The 12028-nt window shown below is 45.6% G+C and overlaps 1 protein-coding gene across 4 annotated transcripts in view; it reads right to left on the bottom strand.

Moving 5' to 3' along the window:
* AGAP1 (ArfGAP with GTPase domain, ankyrin repeat and PH domain 1) overlaps positions 1–12028 on the bottom strand; it is a 942320-nt gene that overhangs the window by 108497 nt on the left and 821795 nt on the right. For all 4 annotated transcript variants that reach the window (XM_069225552.1, XM_069225553.1, XM_069225550.1 and 1 more), the window contains one exon: positions 1928–2082. In XM_069225552.1, coding sequence (XP_069081653.1) covers positions 1928–2082 — 155 coding nt within the window. The remainder of the gene's footprint in view (positions 1–1927; positions 2083–12028) is intronic.

The raw sequence follows: 12028 nt of genomic DNA, 5'->3' as shown, positions 1-12028 counted from the left end.
AACGTCCCTGTAACCTGGGTCTGAGTGGGTATGGGACTGGTTGTGTGGGCTTATGAGCGGGTGCGGATGCCTGTGGCTGTGAGTAGGTGTGTGAGTGGCTGTGTAGGTCCGTAAGTGGCTGTGTGAGTGGCTATATGGGTGTGTGAGTGGCTGTGTGGGTCTGAGAGTGGTTGTATGGGTGTGTGTGTGTGGCTGTGTGGGTCTGAGAGTGGTTGTATGGGTGTGTAAGTTGCTGTGTGAGTGGGTGTGTAAGTTGCTGTGTGAGTGGGTGTGTAAGTTGCTGAGTGAGTGGCTGTGTGAGGGTGTGTGAGGGTGTGTGAGTCGCTGTGTGGGTCTATGAGTGGGTGTGTGAGTGGTGAGTGTGTGCAAGTGCTGTGTGGGTCTGTGAATGTGTGTGCTGAATGGTTTTATGAGTCTGTGGGTCTGAATGGCTGTATGGGACTGTGCGTGGGTGTTTAAGTGGTTGTATGGCTGTGTAAGTGAGTCCATGAGTGGTTGTGTGGGATTGTGAGTGGGTGAATGGGTGAGTGTGTAAATGGGTGGGTGTGTGAGTGGATGTGTGGATCTACGAGTGGTTCTTTGGGTGTGAGTGGGTGTGTGAGTGGGTCTGTGAATGGGTGTGTTGAGTGACTTTATGGGTCTGTGGGTGTGTAAGTGGCTGTACGGTTGTGTGAGTGGGTGTATGAGTGGTTGTGTAAGTGGGTGTGTGGGTCTGTGAGTGTGTGAGTGGTTGTGAGGGTGTGTAAGTGGATGTGTGAGTGAGTGTGTCAGTAGGTGTGTAGGTCTGTGAGTGGGTGTATGTGATTTCTTAGGGTGCTGGATTGAGGATCCACCTGAATACATGAGGATCTGCAGATCCACCTGAATCCACGAAGATCTGGGTGGATCTGCAGATTCTCGTGATTTAAAAAAATAAAATGTTTTAGGACAATTTCTTGCCCATGAAGACCCCTACATCAACTCCTATCTATCAAATTTAAACTGTAGTTTCCCTGCTAGGAACCGCTCCAGATTAACAAAATGGGAGCCTCAACTTTCCTCTAAGGTTGCAGCCAGCCAATCACAGCATTGCTGTTAGCGCATAGATCCATGTCTCTAGCTATACACACACATACTTTTACTTTAAAAATAAAAAGCTACTGAACAGATTAACACCAAAGTACAAAAGGATATTTCTGGACCAAGATGTAACCTTCTTTCAAATTTGGTGTAATTCTGTTCAGCGGTTCGGGCTGTAGTCGTGTGTAAAATCCCTATGGGAAATTGCGTTTTGGGACCCTCCTTTTCCTTGGGACCTGCCTGCCTGACAACTTACCTGAAACTTTCCAGACAGCAGCTGAAGTGCAGGACAAACTAGTTTTGAAAATGTAGTGAAGATTCGTCAAACAGCGCCCAAGATATTGCAAAAATGCTTTCCCTACAGAAACTAGCTCCTAACTATAACTACCTACTGGCAGTAATATGAGATCTATCTATCTACACAAACACACACACACACACACACTTATAATTCAGTTTATGAGAAATCTACACTGCATCAACATACCGTGGATGGGAACACGTGTATGCATAATCAACAAACCAAGCCTGATTTAGTGAGCACATGGAAGGCACAGCCCCTTGACAAGAACATCCCCCAGGATGGCCATCTCTGCAGAAAAAAACCTATTATGAACGCTTTCAAGATCAGATAATTAATCCAGAGCCCCATGTCTTCCTCTGAACACACTACTCCAAAATAGTTTGCCTTGTAAACATATTCTTGTAAGAGCACAAAATGCATGTACGTCTGCAGGGGCTGATGGAAGGCCTCACTCACCCAAATCATCTTGTGAGAGGTTAACTAGTTCCTCCTGCCCATGAGCCTGCCCAGTGCCACCAATCACTGCAATGGAGAGGTCTCAGGTGGAAGGTTAACATCAATTACCTTGTTCTTGCTGCTCTCGCAGGACTGCAGGCTGGCTAGGATCTGGCTCTCCACAGAATGGACCCAAGCATCCCGCTCTTCATAGGTGGTGGCTTCAAAGTGCCATGTCTGGCCCGTCAGAGACACGATGATGAACTCAAAGTTTTCTTCTTGTTCTGAAACACAGAGGGGAGTGGATGAAGCCACCAGCCTTAAATATCACCTTACCCATACCCCTTGCTTTCCAGCACAGAGGGAGCTTGTGAAGTGTTGCTTCCCCCACCTGTCATTGCAGACTTTGCTCGCCTGTCCCCATTACAGTCAAAATCGAGGGAATAGGCATTCATCGTAGTGGACTACAAAGAATCCTCTTCACAGAGGTATCAGCTGTAGCCCATTAGCAGGGCCATATCCGTAAGCGAACACAACGAAAAGCTGGATTCACACAAAAAATATTTCAGCCTTTAAGCACACAGCTCCACAAACTCAGAAGCAATGTCAAGATTATAGTAAAATCAAGCAACATATATATTCTATCTACAAATGACATGATTGTTCTGGGCCCAAGAATGCAAGATCCTGCCATAAATAGGTTACGATGGTGCAAACTCCAACCTCTGATTCACGGTTGCTCCTTCCATTCTTTGCAAGATATGTGAAAACCTACCACTGCACTTAACCTACAATATCTAATAGAGGGAACAGGTAGGGGGACACAGTGCCTTACACAGATAGGAGAGAAAGTGTGTGCACGCGCATGCATGTCGGTGTTCTTGCACTGTGCGGGCAGCTCTGACATCTTGCACTTTAATTCCACTTTTGGGCAAAGCAGGTGTCTCACCCCAGTGGACTTATCTGTGAGCGCATTGGAAGTCTTACATGTATTTTGTGTTGCTACACCACCAGAGTATCTGGCTACGCTGGACTGAAGCTGCACCCAAGTGCACACCCTTGCAGGCTACGTAGTCGGTGATACTTGGTGGCAGCTGAGATTTCAGACAGTGTAATAGGCAGTTTTAACAATACCCATGGAAAAGATGTCTATCAATTTTCTCTCTGTAATCTGCCCAGTGTCCCTGTAAGTGTGGTCCTATACTTTATTTACCCGGCAGGAACGTGGCGAGCTGTGGCATGATGCATGAGTGCTTGCAGCAAGTTTCGGAGTCTGTGTGCATATAAGGAGGTTCTCTGAGCGCACACCATGACAGCAGTGCAAGATGGAGGTTCTTCTTTAGAGTACCTTGTGTCCGTAGCAAGGTATGTTGCTTCCTTTGTGTAGCCCAGGTAGCCACTTTGAGAGGGCTGAGAAATCCACATGCGTAAGCTGCCAGCCCCCATTTTCTTTTCGCAAGCAAACAACTAGCCAAATCCGTTTACCTGCCTGGGAAGTTCTTCCACTAGATCTGTCCAGAAAAATCTTATCTCACTTGTGATGTCTACACCGTGGCCCTGTAATATATATTCTTGTTGTTATCCATGTCCCTCGCTTCCCTTGCCCTGTGGCAGGGCTGAAATCACAAAAAACCCAGTTAAGAATGTCACACTCTGTTCCTTGGAATATATGATTGTATGAACAGATAACTGGACTTGACTTCCTAACATATATAGTAGCCATTCATTAAGGAATATTATCTGGATTTGGAAGGAGCTCGGCAACCCCAGTTAGGAGGAGGTCTAAATAGTGCTTTGTGTTGCTCTAACTTTTGAGGTTAGGACCAAACCTGGGAGACTAGAAAATCAACCTTTACTCTCTTGGAAGAGAAAAGGAACTGCCTGGTCATAAGACGAAGAATAAGGCCCAGATCACTGAAGCAAGTATGAAGGACAACTTGAATGAAAGTGCCCGTCAGTGAGCCGTAATGCCATAACAGCTCGCTTGGCCTTATCTGAAAAGCATCTGTTACCATCTTCATCACTAAAGGACTCTTTGCCTCCGAGGATGTCCTCTATCCCCGCTCTCTGATCTTGATACTGTGGGTCCGGAGTCATCCTACGTAGAGCTGTGCAGGACTACAGGGGTTAACCTTCCACCACAGGTGACTGGGGTTGTATAATATTACAACGCGGAAATAAAACTAAGCATGCCTTTACTACGCATTTAAAGTCTATGTAAGGTAAGTATTATTACTGTACGTTTTATGTTATAGTCACTTTACAATCCAAAGGTTACAATGAAGTTGTAGTTAGGTTTCCATTTTTCTCGCACAAAACCATAGAAATTCAGCAGTTAGAGGTATGGTTATCTCAAATTACTGTAACTTGTACCCTAATATAACACGGGCCCATGCCATGCACAGTTTTCTCCTCAAAATTTTACAGCAAATGTTAGTGATATTATCAATTATGTCATAGAAGATGTCAGCAGTGATGTAATTTATGGGGTAATTAACAGTGCATGGTGAGGGCGCGAGTTATAGAGATATTTGAGATAACCATAACTATAACTGCTCAATTCCCATGGTTTTGTGCGAGTAAAATGTGAACCTAACTATTACGTCCCTATAACCTTTGGTTTTTCAAGTGAATTCCTGTTTTTTTTTTATAATTCTATTTCCCAACTATGAAGTCTCTGTAACCTTTGTTTTTTTCAGTGATTTTCTATTTATTTCATGTTTTTAAAAATATTAAGTAATTTTAATTACTTTACTTACTTTAACCGAGCCACAGGGGTTGGCCATAGTGCCTGGCATGTAGCAAGTCCCTGCAGCTTACCCCCTATAAGCTCCCAAACACATGCCACACACGGCCTTCAGCAATAGGGCCTGGCCTGCAGCCAACCACCTATAAGCACCCAACCCCGCGCCATGCACAGCCATCGGCCGGCTTGTGGCCACTCCCCCAGCCAAAACCCCACAAAGCAGCCAACCCCAACGCCACGCACAGCCTTCAGAAAGAAATGACAAGCATTTACAATGCATCGGGTCTCGCGTTTGCTCGTGTTAGAGCCGATCGCGTTGTAAACTCCTAACCCGACTTTTCACCTATCGGGCAAAAGTGCATTTATGCAAGTAACCCGAAAAAGTGAAATCAAGTAGGTAAAGCGCTCGACTTCTGCCAAGCGAGATCGCGCTCGTAAATTAGTTTAAAAAAAAGTCCACCAGCCGGATGGAAAACAGCGAGCCTCGCATGTTTTCTGTACTTGGTCACTGTGCTCGAGGAGGGCTAGCCACCGGAAAAGGCATGACCTATGCGTGCCTTCGACTAATGAAAGCAAGCCGATTTAATTAGGGAAGCCCACGAACCAATAAAAAGCACTGACGTGAAGTTGACAGGGCTCGGAGCCCTTTTCTAAATACTAAAGAGTCTCTCTGCTATACGCATGCGCGAGCGCATGCAAAGCAGGCTCGACCCTAAAAAGGAGGCAGGTTAGGAATTACCTGATCCCCTAGCCCAGGTACTGGGGCGCTAAAGGGACCCCTTCAGGGCAAAATAAAGCATTTTTTAAACATTTTCAGCGAAAGTCAAGGACGATAAGTGAATCTGGTGAAAATTAACAACAAAAAAAACACATAAATAACAATCTTGTTCTCCTGTGCTCGTTAACAATTTAGACCTTGGGTGGGCCAGGTCCCAGGGGCATGCAGTAAAGTAAGAAGGGGGCAGACGCGGCCCCCCTTTCTAGAGCTCTTTTGCGCCCATGGGACCATCACCTCCCAGGTCTTTATCACAATATTGGAGAGGGGCTGCGTTGACCCCCCTGCACTGGCTCTTTTGAGCCCCGGTAACCACCACCTCCCTGGGGCTTTATTTTAACAACGAATGGGTCCGCGTGGACCCCTCCTGGGGCTTTATCACACCCCTGGGACCACCATCTCCCCGGGGCTAAATATAAAAATAAGCAGAGGGCCACGCAGACCACGGGGACCAGGGCCTATAAAAATTATAATACTGGAAGGGGGCCCCAGTCCCCTAGGGCCCAGCCATGTCTACCTGGGATCCCTGGCCCCACCCAAGGCACACAGCTTGCAGTCATGGGTATCGTGGGGGGAGCCTGAAGGCCCCTGCGGTCTAAGCTGGCTCCTTGTCTCCTGTGGGAGCCGGCATTGCTCCTGCACGCTGGGAGCTGCTAAATATACAGGTCCCTGCATGTGGGAGCAATCTTTTATCTGTTTCCCTGCCCAACATAGGTGAAAACTCTGCTCTCAGCAAGGGGGAGCAGTTTTACACTTCCCGATCGCTGGGAGCGGAGTTAGTGCTTGCTCTCACTTGATGGCAGCTGTTACAGCTCCAACCAAGCGGAAGCAGACAGCTATCTCCAGAGAGTGGGCACCTCAGAAGATAGAAGGAGCTGGACCTATGGGATGGTGGTCCCTAGGGCCATTAATGGCTCCAGAAGGGGGGGCTGTATGGCCCACTTCCTTTAATTGACAAGGGCTGGCCCTGGGGAGGTGGCTGTCCCCGGGGCGATATATGGCCTGGGAAGGGGAGTCACATGGTCCACCCTCACAGATTAAATTATGTTTCTGACCCCAGGGAGGTGGTGGCCCCTTGCGGGTCTGCGTAGCCCCCCTTTCACATTTTTAATTTTGCCATGTGGAGGTGGTGGTCCCCGGGGCTGTATATGGCCTGGAAAAGGGGGCGACATGTCCTCCCTTCCAGAATAAATTATGTCACCGGATTTGCCGATCCTTTTAAATTTTCAACCAAATTTTTTAAAAATGCTTTTTTTCCCCTTGACTGGTTCCCATGAGGGCCCCAGCACCAAACCTAGGGGGTCGGGTTATTCCTACCCTGCCCCCTAATCTTATTTTTATCTTTTTGTTTGAGACATGGCTGAGTCTGAGTCACAAAATGGCTGCAACACTTCCTAGTATGGGCAGTCAATCAGATCTCTGCACAAGACGGAGGATTGCAAAGGGTTTGCGGCTCTAGATATTTAATTTTGTTTTTCTTTTAATATATCAAAAACGACTGAATGGATTTACACCAAATAACAAAAAAAGTTCTCTTTCTGGACCAAGAGCTACCTTTCTGCTAAATCTGGTCTAATTCCGGTCAGTGGTTCGGGCTGTAGTTGTGTCTAAAATGCCAATGAGAAACTGCATCAGAAAAAAAAAAATCGCTTTGGGACCCCCCCTTTTCTCAGCTGCGCTTGACAGATCACCCCAGATTTTGCAAGGCAGCAGCTGAACCGACTGTCGTATTAGTTTTGAAAATTTCACGAAGATTCGTCAAGCGGTACCAAAGTTATGGAAAAAACAAAAAATGCTTTTCTATAGAAACTAGGTCCTAACTATAACTACCTACTGGCAACTGCCAGTAGGATACACACATATATATTACCTACGACTGACCTAAAGGCTGTGTGCGGTGGTGGTTGGATTAACGTATAGTAACAAAAGTTACTATATGTTAAAAGCCATAGGGAGACAAGTTATAGTTATTCTTAGGACACAAGTTATAGTTACTTGAGATAACTAACTATAACGGGTGAATGTCAATGACTTTTGTATGTTTAAAATGTAAGCCTAACTATAAAGTCCCTGTAACCTCTGTATTTTTAAGTGAAAATGTCTATAATACATATGTCTATATATACACACACAGCACACACAAGTGTATAAAAAAATATATTTTTTGAGGCCGGGGGGAGGGGGAGGGGGGGAGGACAATCCCTGCCTTTTTAATAACCCTTACAACCCAATACCTCTACCCACCCCAAACCCTAAAAACACAATTACCACCCAACAGCGTTACCCACCCCTACACACTAAAAAAACACCTTTACCCACCTATATGCCTACTCATCTCTAAACCTACAACACCTACCCATTACTAAACCTTAAATATATATATTAAAATATATATTATACACAAAGAAATAAATATATATATATATATATAGGTATAAGCATGGTAAAAACTTCTGTCGTAAAAATGTGTGGTAAAGGCACTGCTTGGTAAAATCGGTGCTGTAAAGGCTGTTCCCGTCATCAGAGTTTATCCACTATCAAAGGCTGCTTGCCTTGATTCTAGAAATATATGAAGCATATCCATACGAAATGCGGCCCAAGAAATATCAGGGTTTAAAGGTGAAGGCAAGACCCTAAATACTGAGCATAAAAGTAAATAGAATTGGGTGTTGTCGGATTAAGAAAATAACTTAGTGTAGATGTTGTTGTCTTGCAAATATCTAGATGTGAGCATTTGTAGATAGGAATGCTAGTTCTCCAATCGGCAATGTTTACAGTAAGGTATCTACAGTATGTAAGCTGTTTATTTACATGAGAGAATGCACAGTACGTGTCGGTTAAAAGTGGTGTCTGACTGCACAAGGTTTTAAACTACCGATATGTCAGTTGGCACAAGAGAATACGAGAGAATGGGTTATACAGAAAGTCTTGACAGTGTATATAAACAAGAATTGCAAAACCAAAGGTTCTTGCCTATGCAACATCTGTTGGCCTCATCAATATTTCCTTTTTTTTTTTACCTTGTGTACAGCACCACAAGTGTACAGCAGGGGCAAAAAAACAGTGCCAAATCCAAATAGCCCCTAAGCTTGTGAGAGCTATTTTGTTTTGTCAATTTTTTTGTGGTGGGATGTGGACAAGCAATGCAGGAATGTTAGATGTGGCAGGCAACAATGAGACTGGGCGCTACAGATGAATTAAAATTAAAAAGAATGTAATATAAAAGATAAAGTTTGCAGGGGGGAACTGCTAGAATGCAGCCAGCGCTGGTCCATGATAGCGCTATTTGGAGGTTGAGGATAGGCCAACACAGACAGCTGGAGGAGGGGGCAAGCAACACAACAGGAGGCGGATGGAGTGTGGGAGGGACGGGCAAAACAACACAACAGGGGAGGGGCTTGGGAGGGAAGGGAAACGCAACACTACACAGGTTGGGGTGGGAGGGACTGTGCACCAACTCAGGAGGACGTGAGGGTCAGGGCAAACAAAGACCATAGACCAAGCAAGGAAAAGAATAGAAAATACCTCTGAAAGAGCAAACAGTGGAAGGACATACAATCAAAAATGGAAGCAGTATTTGGGCAAAGCTCTTGGGGTGGAACAAACACATGTGAGAGAAGTTAAGACAGCAAACTCTGACAACAGAGAAGCAAGGAAATGATAGTTAACATTAAGCCAACCAATGGTAAGCAATAGGTGGTATTCTAATCCCTGTATGCTAACAAAATGTCTCGGAAGCAGCAGTGGTTGTAAGCTTTCACTTTTAGAGAATCTATGTGTGACAGTTTGTACAAGTGAATGTGTGTGCATGAGTGTACAGTGTGTCTGTGTTGAGCTATATAAAGATGCCGGCGTACATGAGGTTTTATAGCATTTACGCTTAACAATTTGTGCCCATGTAAGTGTTGGTCATGGTAAAGGGGTTCCTGTGGGCATACTCATTTGAACTATGTGCCAATTTACATCAGAGAATGTGTGTTCAGACTGTCGGTCTTTGTGTGCTTAAGCTCTTAATCTACGCATGTGCCAGTTGGCTGAAGTGAATGTGGATGCAAAAGCGTACATAATATACCTTTGCCAGTCTCTGCAATAGTCTCCATATGCACGAGGTTGTACACCAGGTATGCATGTCAACTGACTTTAGTGAAAGTGACTACTGAGATGTACAGAGTATTCCTGTGTCGGTCTATGAAAAGGGGTTCCTTGGTGCAATAGATTTTACAGAGCATACCTGGGGTGTCTGCGTATGTGAGTAATCCGTGTAGTCAGTCCTATCACAGGCTGCTTCAGGGCACGTTATAAGCCCCTTGACGTACTGAATAGGCACGCCAGAGAATGATCGTCTATAATAGTATCGCAGTGCAGCTATTCTCCGTTCACATCAACCTGCCCAATTACTCCGCACGACATTAATAACACAGGGGATTACTCTAATTGTGTCCAGTTTCTAAGCAGCCAGAGTCCCAGAGGGCTAATTCGGCATTCCCTGGGACGGGGTGGGGGCAGGATAAGGCCCTCCATACTGATCTGACAAGGAAACCTTCTCATTACCCAAGTCGGGGCTGTCAAACTTCTTCATTTCTTAGTAAAGGTTAATATTCCAATCAGACATCAATTATTCCAGGGGAAGCCCGGCCAGCACAGAGTTAAAGTGCTGTAGGCAGCTGTTACCAGAGGTTGGAGGAACACGCCGTGGTTGTGGTAGGGGGTGTCCTACAACAATATGCTCTTTGTTTAGGCGGCGGAAGCGGGCAGAGTGAGGGGCTCTTACTGGAGTGGGCCAGACCTACGGAGACAGTGACAGAGCAGAAGGGTAATTGGCATCTGATGGAATCCTGATGCTGACAGAAGATGCCACGCGTTTTTTTTTTTTTTAAATCAAAGGGGGCAAGCAAAACCTGATCTCAGATGTTGCCTCCGAGGAAATTGCTGGTAATTGGAAGAGTCTGCTGCATTCGTGCCATGCTCTGTGATCCCCGGCCTTTACTCTGTGTTTGTTTGTTGGAGGGGTGATGGGGTTGAGCAGATCAGAAGATTGTTATTCGCATGGCTAACCTTACCCCACTTTCTTCAAAGGGAGTAAAGTAACCTAAAACAAGACAGGTGACAGATGTTTTTTTTTCCCAGTCACACGAACCCTGCTTGAGTTTCGAGGTCATGGCAAATGTGACCGTGACAGAACTTCCTCCTGCTCGCTGCATTTGTGCTCGTATCGGTGGGTTTAAGTTTGAAGATTTTATACTGTCTCTGCCCATTTAGTTGTACCCATATACCCCAAACCGTAGACAATGCCACCAATAACGTGGGATATGCTGCCACCCAATGCTACGGAGCAGTGGTGCACATGCATTGCTTCCCAAGAAGCCCGCGACATGTGAAACATGACCTGTGACTCACAATGATGTCGCCCTGGAAAATCTGTTGCCGGCCCCGGGAGGCACTTCAGAGGCATAAATCTTAGGCTAAATTCGTCCAGCAGGGCCATGTACCGCCTGCATGGGAAAACCTATGGAGGCCCAGACCTTAAACACAGCGCCCATAAGAAACAAAGCAAGGGACAGAGCTATCGTTAGCGTACCAGGTGCTGTGGCACCGGGGCTCCAGGACGCGAGGGTCTCTCTACACCGTAATTACTCCGATTTACTACCCAACCGAGATTGGGGGCCCATTTCCTTGGCTACATTTATGCCCATGGGACTCTTTCTACGTCCATTATTCTATGCAGAGTGACGAATTAAAGTGCATACGCACAGACAGCATGAGAAGCCACTTTTTTCATTTTTCTTTTTTAGTGGCAGTTTAGCCACTACAGAAGCAGGCACAAACAATTAGCCCTTCAAGTCAGACCAAAGCTCATGGGACTCAAATCCATCAAACACAAATCACCTTGCTAAAGTCAGGCTTTAAACATCAATTGCCAATACTAGGGCGACCAGCACCCGTGAGACCACCTCCTGAAAAACCTATGGGCCACTCGCCTACCTTTCTTAGTAGGCTGTGTGCTAATGAAGGGCTGGAGATCAGTTCTGAATGGACCCCATATGGCTTTCAGCCCCCTACCAGCGAGCGGCCCCACCTGACATTAAAGCAGTTAAGGTGCGGCCGCTAGAGAAACAGAGAGGAAAACAACAGCATGCGTAAAGGTACCAGAGATTATTTTTGTACTTTGATGGGTGTACTAATCTGTTACAGAGCAAAAAACATAAAATTCTGTAGGATTCTTAGAATCCATTAACAATCATTTAAACAGGCAGATATTCTGTTTGTGAACTCGTCTGAATGCCTGTGAGTTTAAGCGTGGAGGCCTTTAGAAGAGAGGACCCATCGAATCCTGCCTTTGCAGACATCATGGCAGCCTGTGTCCCTTTTAGAACAGGAGCTGCCATGTACAAAAATATGGCACCCGTCAAGTGAAAGGATTTCACATTTTTATTGTACTCCTGTCTGGTTCCCCAGAAGAGATGCTGTCTCTAATAGGCAGAAACCTACTACTCTGTCGTATAGGTCTGTTAACATGTCAAACATAGCCTGTCAAAGAGTTACAGCTTCAACCACATTTGGAAAGCAATGTCTCCCAAGGGAAAGCATCTTGACAACGTTTGCTTTAATGCAGTCCTGTATCTTCTCTAACAAGCTGTACACCTAGCTCTCTACAGCAGACTGAACCCTGTGTTAGTAGCTGTGATGCTATTAATTGTGTTTGACCAAT

This window comes from Pleurodeles waltl, chromosome 3_1, assembly GCF_031143425.1.
Source record: "Pleurodeles waltl isolate 20211129_DDA chromosome 3_1, aPleWal1.hap1.20221129, whole genome shotgun sequence".
NCBI classification, from domain to species: Eukaryota; Metazoa; Chordata; class Amphibia; order Caudata; family Salamandridae; genus Pleurodeles; species Pleurodeles waltl.
The sequence above is the reverse complement of the archived record's forward strand: the minus strand, read 5'-3'. Positions and strand labels throughout refer to the sequence as shown.